We start from the raw sequence: 15248 nt of genomic DNA on the forward strand, positions 1-15248 counted from the left end.
AGAAAGCTAAACGAAGGATGGAGGATGACAGAGATCACCGGGAGAAGCTTGACACTGGGTATATCGTAGATAAGAGGTTTGAGAAGCCTCGGCTAATGACATTCAATCATTGTTTCACTGCTGAACATTAGGACCTTGCTTAATAGGCCAGGGCAGAAATAACAGAACAAGAAGCTGGACACAATATCAGCTGGGTGTTTTGCAAAATGTTATGGTCTGTAAAACCATCAGATACTCCTTGCTGCTCTTGTGACTGAATATGCAGAACCTGCAAAAGTAATATAGCAATAGTATAACCATTAACGTAACAAATTACTTATAATATTTAGTTATAATAAGTAAGGTAATATAATTACTTTTTGAAAGTGTAATAAGTAATCAGTAACTTATTACCCTTCCAGAGTAACTTGCCCAACACTGGTAGTCAATAGCATATAAGTCCTGCAATATGTTTAGTTGAAATCATCAGTTTCATCAAGGCACCTCTCATAAGAACTCCCTCAGGCTTTAGCTGAACTGTTTTGTATGTCTTTTTTTAAAGCATATGTGTAAATAAACCTTTTTTTTATACTAGTAACAAGTAAAACCTATTTTCTGTCACTAAAAGGCAAACTGTGTCAGGTAGCCTACTCACCCCAGTGAGGCCAGCTGGTGTTGCTGCCATGCTGCCATGGAGCCCAGAGGCGGGCCTGCGGGCGAGCCGAAGCCCGACAGCTCTGCACTGTTCAGGGAGTAATCTGACAAAGAGAGAGAGCCGGGGACACGTCACACGATGGCAGGCAGAAAGCGTAGGATTCACACAAGGAGCTGCTGCACCACCCGGAACTATCTCACTTTCACTAACTATTGCTGGAAAAGTATGGAGTGTCCCGCGAGTCTCTTCTTCCCCCAGGAAGAGAAACATTGTGATGATACATGATGATATATTTAGAGATCATATTAACATACCATTAAACAAATACACGTATAAATAGGATAACCCTACTTAGCATAATGTTAAGAATGTCTGAACCCTTTTGCGTACTATGGCAGATAACAACACTGTGTTATTCTGTTTGTTTCTGATATGTAATAATGTACCCACTTGTGCATTAAATGAAGTGATCTACAAATAAAAACAGCAATCCTTCAGTTGGTTTTTTATCCATTTTTTTTTCCCTCTTTGGATCCTCAGGGCTATAATAGTAAAAAACAGTACAAATAGTGGTAATGCTCAGGTACCATTGTTGTAGGCAGAGCTGATGCCGGAGTAGAACAGACTTTGGTGAGGCAGACTGGGAGTGGTGATGGAGACCACTGGGGTGGACAGAGGCTGGTTGGACTGACTGCTGCTCAGCCTCTGGTTGCTCTGGAAAAACAGAAAAAAAAAACCACATTGTTATACACTTTAAGATGTGTTATCTAACTGTCTAAAAACTGTAATGCGGTGTATTGCTTGTCAGTGTTTCGACTGTCTACATATAAACGTTATGGTGCATTACCCAGAGCTGAGCTCGGGTTGTGATACCCCAGTTCAACCACAAGGTGTCAGGATGAGTTCATTTTCCCATGGAGTCTCTCTGCAGCCGGTGACATCTGTGACACCTTTCACCAAAAAACAGTCAAAACTCATACTCTCTCCTACATTTCCCAGAATGCTACCGTCCTCCAGACTGCGAGATCGCGGAGGTTCAGCATAATTGAAAACGCGAGACAGAGGAAGAGGCCGATAAGACGATGAATGTTTTGGACTGAAAAGTCTACCAGGGAAAGACCAAACTGTCAGTGACTTAGATAGAATCATTTTGAATTTTTATGATTTCTATAAATCCTTTCATAAGACAAATACCGAACGTCATTATTTGTGTTTTTTGTTTGTTTGTATTTTTAAGTACAGAGAAATAGTCCACCAGAACAATCATATTCCCTAGAGAGAACTTGGTTCTGTGTTATTCCGGAAGATGCAGTGTTTCAGTTGGGAGTTGGCTCATCAAGGTGGAATCACAATCAGGCCTACCGCTACAACCTCAGTCCCAATATAAATCGATTGAATGTTTGAGCAACGAACCATAAAACAGCAGCCGGCAGTTGATTCTTAACCAGTCACTTTCTCAGATTGAGCAATAAGCCGAGTTGCCTCGACACTCGTTTGGTGCTTGTGATCAAATGAGGTGGCTCTTTAACTGGACACAGTTCGAACATTGATTTTAAGTTTTGTGTTGCTCCTATATGGGCCGTTGGCGTTCCAGCCTGATAATGTCATAAATTACATCACCGCGAGTGAGGTCATTCACTGTTTAGCACACGCGCGCGCGCACACGCACACGCACACACACACACATACACGCACGCACACACACACACACACGCACACACACACACACGCACGCACGCACACACACACACGAGGTGGGTCAACCAACCTGTACATATTACCAATGTAACTTAGCAGGGGCCTTGCATTGTGTGTCCTCCCCCTGTCCCTGTGTTATCTGTGAGTCCCGTCACTATGAACTTCAGAATTTTCCGTTCAAGCCGACATGGTAACGCCGACAAACATAGCAGCCTGGGAAGAAAATCCCGACCTGCTCGGTTTCTTTATGAATATGGCTTTATACAAAGCGTTTTTAAAATTTGCAATCCAAAAGACACACACAACACACAGGGCATAATGTGCGCACTCCCATGCAGTGAGGAGGAAGTGAAAGGCCGTTGCAAAATGATCAAACTGAGGGGACGCCTGTCTGACTGCACATCGGCGTCTTTTACTGCCTCAAATGAAAAGCAGATACAAATTGTGACATTTGCGGCTGCCATCCTCCTCTGTTGGATTCAACACGGTGGGGACGGTGGCAGGTTACGGTTTCTGCTTTAATGCATGTTTCCGACTGAATGCAGGTGTAAAAAGCTGACACGCTCATACAACTGGAAAAAAAAAGATGCTATCTTCTTATCTTTCACCCAGTCGTCGTTAGTGATCCGCCCAGAAAAATCAGAGTGATGGGAACTGATTATTGAGAACAGTGTGATTCAATCTGGACTCATGAGTATCTTCTTGATACTAGTGAATATTCCTCATGAGTCTTGATAAAAAAAGCTCGTAATAGAAACCCATAATAAGCTTTTTAATTTGTTGTCCATGTATAATCTCAAAAAAGTCAAATCTACTCTCTCTTTCTATCTACTACTCTTTTCATTCAAATATACTCTTTTTTGTATGTATATAAGTTGTAATTCAACCACAATATCTACAAATGTACTGTGTGTACCAAAAGGCTGGACTTCTACATTAAAGGTCATAACAACCAAATCACAAACTCCTGCCCTTGGATCACGATCAAATGTAAAAAGAAATCTCCTTGATCCAACAGTCAGCAGAGTACTGGAGCCACCTGGTCACCATAAAAAAAAAGAAAAATAGAACACTCTTTCTTTCCATTGTTTGCCAATCGTTACATCATGTTTGAGCATAGAGTGGGAGGCAAGGGCAACAGGAAGGGAGTTGGGGGCAAATCAATAACTCCGGCGCAGCCGCTGAATGTACAATCCGATGGACGAGAAACAGGCGCAGGGAGATCCGAAGATTCCTTCTACGCCTTTTTAGAGGCAAGGAGTCGGTTCACCGAACTCAAACGCATCTACACAGCAGAACTGCTGGTGACAAGATTTCTGCATTGGTGAAATGCAAAGTTTTACTCCGTGGGGTTCTTAGGCGTTGGGCCAACATGGAGGTGTCTGTGAGAACAAGCAGCAGCGTGTCTGTAAAGTTCAAACTACATGCAAAAAACAATAAACTACTGCTTTGTGGCCTTTCTGCGGATGAAAGCGCAGCCTACAGAGATGGTACCTTAGGTTGGCCTGAAATCATTTCATAATACACTACTAGAAGCTCTTGTGAAAATCATTTGCAAACTGACGACCGTTGATGCTTTGGTTTTGCAATCCACCTAAACTATTTCTTTATTACTACAGCCATTATAGAGGTGTCAAATATATCTTCTGTGCTGGATGTGCAGGAGCGTAATCAGTCCATTGTTCTGATGAATAAAATGTTATTCAATGCTTGGAACAGTGTATATAGAATTTTGCACAAATACCGATGTGTGCCACGCCGGTATTTATGCACATTTCTATGATTAAAAATGATCTTTCATGTTACGCTGTAAAGTTTTTGGCCACTAGCAACCCAAAAAGACTGAAATGTTAAGGGCAAGACTAAAGCAAAGAAGGACGGAACCGTACACGGACAGAAGAGATTGAAAAGGATAATTATTAGGATCATAGTTTCCAGAGTTCCTGACCCCTAGTGCTACAATGTTTAGATGAACATGACCCTGAATTAATTTTATCTTGTTTTATGATCCACAAGTGCTGGTTTAAGATGCTCATATTGTCATACGACAACAAACAAAAAAGGAGAAGAAGAACGCAAGCCCAGGATTCGTACAGCGCATTTTTATAAGAAACCCCAGATGTACACAAATCTATTTTACTTCATAACAAAAACTGGAAAAACTACGGCGATACTGAGCGAGAGTGTGGATCACGAAGGAGATTACTGCTCATTGTTTTCCTCCCTTCTTTAAAAAAGATCAGCGATTTCACTTGCGAACCCAGCCCCCATCTGGTCCTGATGGTGTCGAACCAGTCGTTCTGAGAAGTTGAGGTAGTGTGCATAATCTATTTACCCCCATTCTTGTCTGCGTCCAACATCCCTCGGGCTCGGAGAACATTGTGTACTGTTCTGGTTCCTAATAAATGTCAGACCCGGGCACTGAAAGCCATTAGGCCCCGTGTCTGTCCAGGACTTAATCTCCTCCACCATGCCTCCTAAGGCCCGAGTTGGAGATGCTCCCGTTACTGTGCTTCATTATATCCACATTCAGATGGACGATTGCTTAACATGGCAACTTCCTACAGTATGTTGGTGAGAAGGAAGCAGGTGTGTCTAAATGCTCTATTTCTTTTTTATTTTAAACGCAGCATATTCCTCTTTGTTATTAACCTTCGTGACGGCTCCTGTCAAGGTCCAAAATGTACGAGCCAAACGCACACACTCACCAGTGTTTGCATCATCCCTTTGGACTGGGGTATGACCACTCGCAGATCACTCTTGCGGTTGGCGGGGACCAGGCTGTTCCCAGGAGGTGGGAGAGGAGGAGGAGGAGATTTGGGCTGGATGATCTTCCCCAAACTGCTTCCAGCAGGTGAGCTCACAAAACCATTCGCTGGACAGAGAAATAGAGAAAAATAGGAGAAAGACTTTTTGGACTGAGAGTAAGAACATGTAAGCAGAAGGAGTCTGTGCACTGTAACAACCAAACTGTCCTCCACCAGGCTCTGCGTGGAGAAAAGTACAGCTATATATTATACAAAAGATGATAATGAATAATGTATCTTTCCTTGGTCTTGACATTACATAATGGCAGTGTTCATAGGGGGATATGCTGTTCTGGAACAGAGATGACAGGGAGGGGAGGTCTGTGAGGAGCACAGGGAGCAGTGAGAGCTGACGACCCCACAGTAAAGACAAATGGAGCTGACAAACAGAAGAAATGACATCCACAATCTTGGAGGAACACTCCACTGGCCTTTAAACTGAAACTCTTACAGTGTTCTACTGTGAAGAAGTGACCTTCACTTGACAAAGAGATATCCATCATTATCCCACAGCAACTCAACCTCCTTCATGAAACCCGGTGCAGGAACTGCTGTCGCACAGCAGCCGGCTGAAAACATGAAACATTTACAGCGCAGGACCTCCGGATCATTGGTTCCCAACCGGGGGATAATGGCCCCCATTTTAGGGATTATAAAATGAGGACAGGAACTAAAATGTGTGTTTTCTTCCTCTGGTCTTAACTTTTTTTTAGAGAATTATTTGATCATTTTTCATAGAAAGCTGTTCATTCTTAGACGGCATATTCAATTCACCCCCTGGTCTGACTGACAATTTATTTCACATGTAAAACATGCAATTCATCTAAAGTTTCTCAAGATCACTCCGTTTTGCTTGACTGCGAGCATCAAAAACTGAGAGGTGAAGAGTTTCTGTGCATTTTTTGTACTGATTCATTTCAGGTCTACTGCATTAGTTCTTCACCTTATCCATGAACAGAGATGGATAACATTGTCTTTAAATCAGGAGGAAGGCTTATAAATGTGTATTTTTTTGGGCTGTGTGTCTTCAACATCTAACAGCACATTGTTTAAAAAAAAAGTATTAAATGAAAGAAGTATGACAACAATATTAAACACTTGCAAACTCAGGCATCATACTAGGTTGTTATGAAAAAGCAGATTTTCCAACAGTCACTAGACACTGAACATAACAGCAGAGCCACAAACACAGAGACGGAGAGAGGTTACAGCAGGTAACCAGGGTACATCATGCGTGTAGTCCAGAGACTGGGGCGTTGTGGGGTTTGTAGTCAAGTATTTGTAATGTATGTAGGCAGACAGGATGTTTAAGAGACCTTCAGCCCACATCCTGTCTGTCTACATCAGCCTGAGGAGGAGGAGGAGGAGGAGGAGAGAAAACGGGATTTTCCTCCTCTGAGGAGACTTGTTTTCTTCACCCAGTCCAACTTTTGAAGGGGATGAAAGGAGCAGATGTGAAGAGTCATTACTGAAGCCAGCTCGGACTCCACCTCCCTCCATAGTTACACTCGTAACAGTGGACCGTGTGTCGGTGTGTCTGCAGTGTGTATGTCGCAGTGTGTGTGTGACTCCTGTGAGATACTGTACATACCAACTGACGCAGATCCATTGTGCAGAGTCAGATCGGAACTGGCCTGCAGGCCACCTGAAGAGAGACACACACACACACACACACACACACACACACACACACACACACACAGACACAGCTTAGTATTTGATTTTTTTCAACGATTATTTTTCCACCAGTTAGTGTCCTCTTGTGGTTTGACTTTCCTGGCTGTTCGCTAGTCCCCAATATGCTGCCACTCACTATCGCATGGAGGAATATTCAGAGGAAAAGCGAGGACGCCCCCTCAATGTAGATACAGTGTAAGTCCCATTAGGTGGGAGTTTCATTTTCGAGAGGAGGCCGGCAACTGTAACATGACATGTGCAGGTGTAACTGTATTACTTTTTCTCTGGGGAGCAATACAGTCCGATCTTTCCAGTGCTGCGGTTGGTCCTCCCGCAGTATTAAGCCCCGTCTCGTCAACCTTTTGATTTACATGCATGTTGCGCTTCCTGTGATCGTGATTGAGTGTCATCAGCTCAGTTTAACGCTGAGTGCAGATATCGAAGAGCAATGCAAATGTGTTATCACCTGCCTCACCCCGGAATATGGAGCACTCGCACACACCTGTGTTTCCAGTGCTGGGAGGCCTTTGTGGAGAGTTCCTGTGGAGGTGTGAGTGGTGCGCGGAGAGGACCCCGCTGTCAGCCAGAGCGGCAGCGAGAGCCTGGGAAGTCACCCCTCCTCCTCCTCCTCCTCCTCCTCCTCCTCCTGCACCAGGGCCGTACGACATGCTGCCCGGTGCTACATGCATGAAGTTCTGCTGTGGAAGGCCTGTGGGCTGCACAGACAGTGACAGATAGAAGGCGTGTTAATATGCGCTTGAGTAAAACCTAAAGAGTATGTGAACCTGTGGATGAGATGCAAAAACAGAGGTCGAACAGCTGTAGGATTGGACCGCAGAGAAAATGGGTGATGATGGGTTAAAGTCCCCTTTTAAGCTGTTTTCCCACGACAAGTGTCGGCAAAGAAATGAGAAATTTAATGTAACTTACAATTTTATGACTCTTCATCATGTTGTCAAATTCCTCATTAATCTTCTTGTACTTCTCCTCGGTACTGGGGGTGAGGACGTAGGAGGCCTCGCCGTCAGGGCTGTCGCAGCCTCTGTGCTCCTTCTTGTTCAGGGCCTGTGGGTAAAACAAGCACAAGCACATCAAAATGATGTTTGAAATGATTTACTAGTCCATAAACAGAGCAACTACAGATCTGAAACACTTCAGTCGAGTTCCTTTTTCACAAAGACGTTTGTTAGAAAGTGAAGGAGAAAAACAGTTGACAAAAACAAAATAGAACAAACATGGAACATGGTAATTATTGATCCTTTCTACAAGACAATATTTGTCCATGTCACAAAGTGACGTGTCCGGTTCTGGCTGGCCCCCTATTTGACGTGCGGTCAGAGAGCAGGAAGGAAAACTCACCACTAACAAGACAAGAGAACGGATCTGATTCTCTAGAGGTTCAGAAAATACGGATACTTCCCCACCACCGAGGCCATATTTACAAATTCCTGAAAAGCTGTACAGTAAATAAGTTGTTTTAATCCTTAAATCGGCGCGGGTGGAGAAACGCGTTTTATTCCGTGAAAAAAAAAAAAATCCCTTCGCAAGAGCATTCTCAAAAATAGCCTCTGTTTGATTCATTAAACATTATGGGGTTTTTTGTATTTACTATCAGGCAAACTAATTCAGGTGTGTGTTTAATTATCTGAGTATGTGTCCGAAGAATATTTTAGATTTGTTACACAAGCAGCCTCGCTCAAAGCTCTCAGCATTGAGCTCACAGCTGCGCTGAAGTACAGTTCTAGTTTGGGAAACGCATTTGTTCTGCATGTACAGTTGTGAAACAGCCGCATCTACGTTTCCGACCAAACATCGCCTGCCTGTCCTGACTGTATATATCATTCTGCTCTTCAGGGTCTGACGGTTCGGTTGAGTTTATGAGTTGTGGAGCGGCGTGCGTGACACACAAACAGCCGGTCCGAGTGGTGCAGACATCAGCGATCTGGAGTGTTTCTCCAGAGAGATGCTGCGCTCGCAGCGCAGTCTGACTCATCTATGTACATAACAGCTTTTTTTTCTTTTCGCTTTCTTTCTGAAACAGCAAGCAAGGGAGTTAGGTATTTTTCATAGCAGGCCTGGAACCACTTTTGGTTCGGCGTTGATAGTGCTGCAGGCTGGATAGAGGGAAATATAGGGCAAGGAGTTGACTGTAAATCACAGCGGTGCAGCAGTGAGATGAGATTCATTGGTGCAAACTCCTCCGTCTGTAGAAGATTGGATTACAGTAAAAAGATCAGTTTTCACAAATGTACACAAAGCTGCAGAAAGGCACATCTGGTAAAGAAATCTGAAGGAAGAACCCTCAGCTCAGGTCCCTCAGTCATAAACAACAACTGTATGAGCTTTGTATTATTATTATGTCATTATGTGAAAAAAAACCCCACTGTGCTACTGAAGCTTTTGATTCATTTTGAATCTCAAACTGCAGTGGCTTTGATAAAAGTTGTCCACATCAGTGTAAAGAAGTAAATGTGCGAGGTGCATTAGGTGAAGCAAGTTATGTGGTATATTTGGTAGTTTATTATACTACACTTCTCTGAAGATAGAAGCATTAGATGAATCCGAGGTTACCTCTTTGTACGAAGTCACGCTACAAACAGGTGTAAGAGAAATTCAGGATAAGAATACGAAAATGTCCTCGCATGAGGCCCAATGAGCTTAAAGATGCTGAAATGCTCCATATAGAGATGAGGCAGAGTCGGTTCAGTTGGCTGAAGACACCGTATGCACATAATGCGTTTATGTTTATATGATCCATTGTTGATACACAAATGTGAATTGTGGCAGCTAGAAGTTGAACCCTGTGGGATTTCAAATACTTAAATTCAAAATGTGCCATGCATCTGCCAAGCAAGGAATTTTGGCATTGTTCATCCATGGGTTTAGAAAGATTAGGTCATTGCTTTAGAAAATGGTTGGACGAAGTGATGGACGTCGGGCTACAGCACCTGGACCTTGGTATTGGGAGTCGCTGCAAATCAAATCAAATCAAATCATACCAACATCATGCGAGCCTGGGGGATGACTTCACCGCGCGGGGATCCATCATCTCATCTCTGCTCCTCATTACATTGCGCGTCGTGGCGTGAAAAGGACGGACTGACAGACCAACACGTCCAGCCAGCTGACCGTCTGTCCACCACATGTCCTCCACATTCCCAGACACTGGTAGTTATTAAGCAGCTTACAACGCACACTTGCCAGTCTATTTTTTAACCAAAGGCCTTAAACTCCAACTTTAACAACTGGCGAACACTTCAGAAGTCACACGCTCTATCCCTGCTCAGCTGAACGGCTGTTCATTGCCTACGCTCCAGTGAACATCAAACTGGGCAGTTTAAAATTACAAAGGACAGACACGGTGTTCGGCTTGTTCCGCTTAAGGAAGGGCTTTCCCTCAACCTCTCATCCTGACTGTTGGACCCTGTGTTGGACAATCATGCAATTGGGTTTAATTATGGGGAAGGTGCTTGGTGGTACACTATGTCAGTTACTGTGTAGCAGTGCCAGCAAATACCAATCAAAATGACGGGTAGGGAATGCATTCTCCGTCAGTGATTTCAAAACCGTGCACAGTGCGGATGATTTGGCCTTGACACCCATTCTAACACACAAGGTGAAGGAGAGAACTCCTGTTGTTTCACAGTGTGAAAAGGACATGCATGCTAACCGTACATGTGATGCATTTCACTGCATTCTTGTAGAAGGCCTTATTAACAACATTTGTTTGTGCGTTATTTTTCACCGACAATAACTGATCATCTGAGACATAGTTCAGAGTTCACATATACCAGTATCTATACCAGTTGCGTGTGGAGGTATTCAGGTATACAAGCATAGGCATAACAAGCTAGATATTACAGTGAGTTGACACAACTCCAGAACGACATCATAAGCATACAGTATAATGACTGAGCAATTGTTATTAATATGGTGAGAAATGAGACAAAAAGGCCAGATGGAAAGTTTTTCAGGAGTGGGTTACTCTACAACCATTCTCTGATTCATGTACAGAATGAACTCAGCTTGACCGTACAAGCAAAACAAGAGGGGACAGCTGTAACCAATCATATGATCCGCAGTTTCACAACATACTCAGGTAGCTTCGCAGTTTATCTTTAAATTTGGGGGCGTTCCAGTTGCTATAAAAGAGGTTGTTTTCTTTAGAGAGATGAGAGTGATCAGTATGGGGGTAGAAAGGCACAGAGTATACCCAGGAGAGGAGGGTCTCGGGGGGGGGATTTTGGTCCAAGACCCAAAGGGCTAAATGTGGCTCCACGGACGCTGGTTTAAACCACTACATCATGTCTGGGAATGGAAGACTATCTCAAAGTGTCTGCTGGGGGATCTGAGAGCGCGTGTGTCTCCTTATCTCGAAATGTCAAAGTCGGCTTTAGTGGCTCACCAAAGGCATGTGGATCGCCGCCACCACGGTGCGCAGGCTGCCATGTTCGACATCTTCACATGTGAAGGTGATGCCTTGTTGCTGTTGGGGCCGCATCAAAGCCACAGCGAGGCTCCCCCCTTGAGTCTTTTCCAGTCAGGTGATCGCCCCGTTGGCAGTTTGAAATGTGATTCGACACGTCTCTGGCCCGGGATAAGCTCAGCTCACACGCTCTCGAAAGCCAGTCCACACACACACACACCAGCTTTCACAGATTGTTTTTTTTCCGTTTTTCTACGAGGCATCCAATCATATAGAACTAAACCAAAGCAACAGCTGTGCTGTATATGCCACATGAGTCCGTCTGTCGGTGTATGGTCGTTTTTCACTTTCTCTTGTGGTTCTTATTTATGTCTGCGCTGCATACCTTGGACAGCTTCTCTGTTAGGTTGAAAAGTCAACTCTGCGTCATCCGGGCCTCCACCTCCATTAGAGCTTGACCTAACACTTCGACCTCCTCCATATGGAGACAGATCTGTAGAGTGCAATGTGTGTACCACTTAAAGACCAACTTAATTCAACCTTAAACACGTCCATGAACATGGAATTTGAGTTGGCATCTTGAATCTGTGCGGACGAGCACTGGAAAAACTTTGGCATTTTGTTTCAACTTCACCATTATGAGCCACTGCTTGCCATTTGTTAAGTTAAGCACTACACCAACATTTTTCCATGACCCTAGGAGACACCGCGTTGTGATTCAAATCAGTAGGCTACTTTTTAGTTTTGACACTCTGGTCATCTGCCATCACCACAACTGGACCGACGAAAGAGACCGCGCTGACACCATTTAGACTCCTTTCGACTGTTCCTTGTATAATGTTGGATAAACACAAAAGGGAGTGTGTTGAAGCAGCTGATGACTTGGGAGGTGTTGATTTGTCGTGAACAAAAATGACATGTAACGGCACCAATGGCAACATATGCCAAGCTTCCACTTTCTGAGAGCAAGTAGAGTCATTAACAGCACAACAACTCCTGAATGTCGAATGTGGTTAGGGGCCAAACAGCTTTCTACCTCTCTGGCGGCATCTGGTGGTAAAGTTGCACACCGCAACCAACTTGGCATCCGACAGGGGACACTTTATGGTGGCGCACCGCTAATTCCATTTCCATTTTCAGCAGCGCTGGAAATTCAACGCGAATGCGACGTATTCTGGACAGTTTACTACAACCGTATTTAATGCTGCGTTCCAGGTTTTTTCCAACCTCCAGAGTCGCAGTGCAACGGGAACGCAGCACAAGACGACGCAGCAAACATTCAACCTCGTTGAAGTGCACGTTGCATGTGGATGCAGAGTAATGTGAAGACCGCATGTGTGCGACAAAGAAACTCGTGAGCTTGTTTGTGTGCCTGTGCCAGGGAGATAATCATCAGCGAACCTCACGTCCATTAAACAGCACTAGCCGGCACCAGCCCCTCCTGACCAGGGACGTCTGTTGCAGCCAGCGGGGTATTACTTTACACATAGTCAAATCCCATGCTTAAAGGTTGCAGATGGACTCGCCGATATGTAAAAGAGCAACCTCGTACTCTCCAGGCTTTGTTTTCACCAGTTTATCTGTCTGCGTGACATTTGCGGGGGAAACAAAACAAATAAGGGAAGAAAGTAGGCAAATTCAGCCGGGCTGATGGCTTACAGAGGCGACACGGGTGTCTGCTTGTGGTTTACAGCAGGAGCAAAGATGTGGTTATGTTTCCTTAGAATCATCGATGTCCATTAACCATATCATCAACCTCGACCACTGTACCATCACTTCATCTAAGAGGATGAATTCGACTCCTGTTCAATGTAAGCCTGTATCAAATTCCCTTTTTTCTTTTTCAGTCCAATAATTTGTCTAGATAGAGGACAGTCCGTGAGGAAAGGACGCGGACGGAACACGTACACGGACGCCCCTGAAACAATGACGCGTCTCTCTCTTTCATGAAGGGGGAAGAGAAAATAAACTTAATATGGGAAGTTTAGCTTCCTTCACAGTTGACAGTTTGCATGTGGTGCAGCACTGCTGTGTGTGTGTGTGTGTGTGTGTGTGTGTGTGTGTGTGTGTGTGTGTGCGTGTGCGTGTGCATGTGTGTGCGTGTGTGTGTGTGTGTGTGTGTGTAAAGTAGGGTGGGAAGTGGGAACAGTAAGGCAAACACACATTAGAAGCTTACATAAACAGCCAGAACATGAGTCAAGATGACCATTCATTTTTAATGGCAGGAGCAATGAGTACGTGTCATGACAGACAGCATAGCGCTGCTCGGGGACCATGATGCAACACTGCCGGCGTCGCCACACTGATGTAAACGCTGTAAATGGCTGGGTCTTATCACCGAAAACATATATGTCTCCAGTAGGCCAGCTACGACGGGGGGGTGTTAATGCCTAATCCACAGTATCACAGATGATTTGCATTATCCAAAGTTGGAAGGCCAACCTGTCTGTAGTAACAGCAGGGGTTTTATCTATGCCCTGCAAATTCTCTCAGTCTTCGTAAGTGTAACCCATTTTGTATCAGCACTGAAAAATCTTGCTGTTATTTAGACACATAAACTAAAAGAAACACGGAATCAAACTGAACTAACTATCAAGTCTCACAGCTGCGTTTTCTTCACTTTCTGCAACAATAATAGCTAAAGGTTTTATAAAACACATTTCAAATCGACCAAAGTGTTAACGTGAAAACACGGATGGCCCCTCTCAACAAACCAAATCTAGTCATTCCGAAAAAATGTAAGTGTGATTCTTTACGTGTGTATGTAGTCCAGTATTTTCCATCTTCAATGTTTCACTATATGCATTTTGTATGTTCATAAAACTCTTGGGAGCCGTGGGAAATGGCCACATTGCCTGTGTTGTTACGGGGTCAGTATCTCCTAGATAGATTTTGTATTTGTGTTGTCCATTATACTATATCATATATTTAATATCTCTAAAAATGTACATTACATGGCCGTTCATTTTAAAAGACACAAGAGAGAACTGAAGGCAGTAACAGCTGGATTAATTCTGCTGAATCAGCGGTCTTTACACTTTCTAGGAATTGAACTTTCTAAAGCACAAACTGCATCATTTCCTTCCTGATTCCTCTAAACGAGTGGTTCACAACCTTTTTTGATCCAGCCATCACAGAAAATCCATGTCCCTTACCACCCCCTATCTGATAAAATGAGGGCTAATACATAATAGCCTGAATATTTATATTGATTATTATTGTTTGGTTATTTTATTCTTATTATCAGTATGAACATTTTTCTGTGTGACACCAATTAAAAAGTATGCCAATGAATGCCAAATAACAGATTTGATTTGATTGTACAGTTGGGGTATATAGATGCAATATGCATCAGTTAGAAATTTGACATTCAAACTATAATGAGGTGTCATTATTGATCACAAAAAAAGTTCTTATTCAGAAATCAGGAGCAGTCTACCAAGAATGTCTGAGGCTATTGAAAGAAATTCAAAATTATTTCATTTTCAATGTGAACAAGCAAAACTTCTTTGAAAGTGTGCGCCGTGTGCTTGGTGGTTCTCAGCCAGTTTGTGCACAGCGGGTCTCAGCGTCTCGGCTGTAGTGCACCCGTCCTGAGGCCATCAAGTCCAAGTGATTACGGCGCTTGGACTTCACGTGGAGGACCTGGCTGACTCCCTGCCCGGCTGAGTTGTTGGCCAAGCAGAGAGAAGCAACCTGGGCTCCTTCCAGAGAGGCGCTCGGCATGTTTGACCCACATGCTGCTCAAGCCAGAGGTGCAGAAAATAGCCTGTGCCCCATCGTTGGGAGTGGATTTTGACATAGGACTTTGGAAAGTGTGAATGAGGAGGCGGACATCGGTAAGAGCCTCAGATACCCGCAAGGAGTATTACAAGCAAATTGTTCTCAGTGCAGCTTTTTAGAAGATCCGATTTTGAACGTGTTATTTTATTGCTTAACGTTCTACAGACCAATACATGTTTCTCTATATCAATAATCCATTTATGTCACATATTATTCAGCGTGT

At 43.8% G+C, this 15248-nt stretch overlaps 1 protein-coding gene across 2 annotated transcripts in view; it reads right to left on the reverse strand.

The window, feature by feature from the left end:
* The window catches only part of LOC118302198 (myocyte-specific enhancer factor 2A-like), a 40986-nt gene that overhangs the window by 2791 nt on the left and 22947 nt on the right, over positions 1-15248 (reverse strand). The window contains exons 4-9 of one of the 2 annotated variants that reach the window (XM_035628167.2): positions 7747-7881; positions 7319-7532; positions 6731-6784; positions 5041-5207; positions 1222-1348; positions 635-737 (exon numbers count right to left, since the gene is read on the reverse strand). In XM_035628167.2, coding sequence (XP_035484060.2) covers positions 635-737; positions 1222-1348; positions 5041-5207; positions 6731-6784; positions 7319-7532; positions 7747-7881 — 800 coding nt within the window. Of the gene's footprint in view, positions 1-634; positions 738-1221; positions 1349-5040; positions 5208-6730; positions 6785-7291; positions 7533-7746; positions 7882-15248 lie in introns of both variants that reach the window. The other variant, XM_035628166.2, reaches the window with a different exon arrangement.

Source organism: Scophthalmus maximus, chromosome 4, assembly GCF_022379125.1.
Source record: "Scophthalmus maximus strain ysfricsl-2021 chromosome 4, ASM2237912v1, whole genome shotgun sequence".
NCBI classification, from domain to species: Eukaryota; Metazoa; Chordata; class Actinopteri; order Pleuronectiformes; family Scophthalmidae; genus Scophthalmus; species Scophthalmus maximus.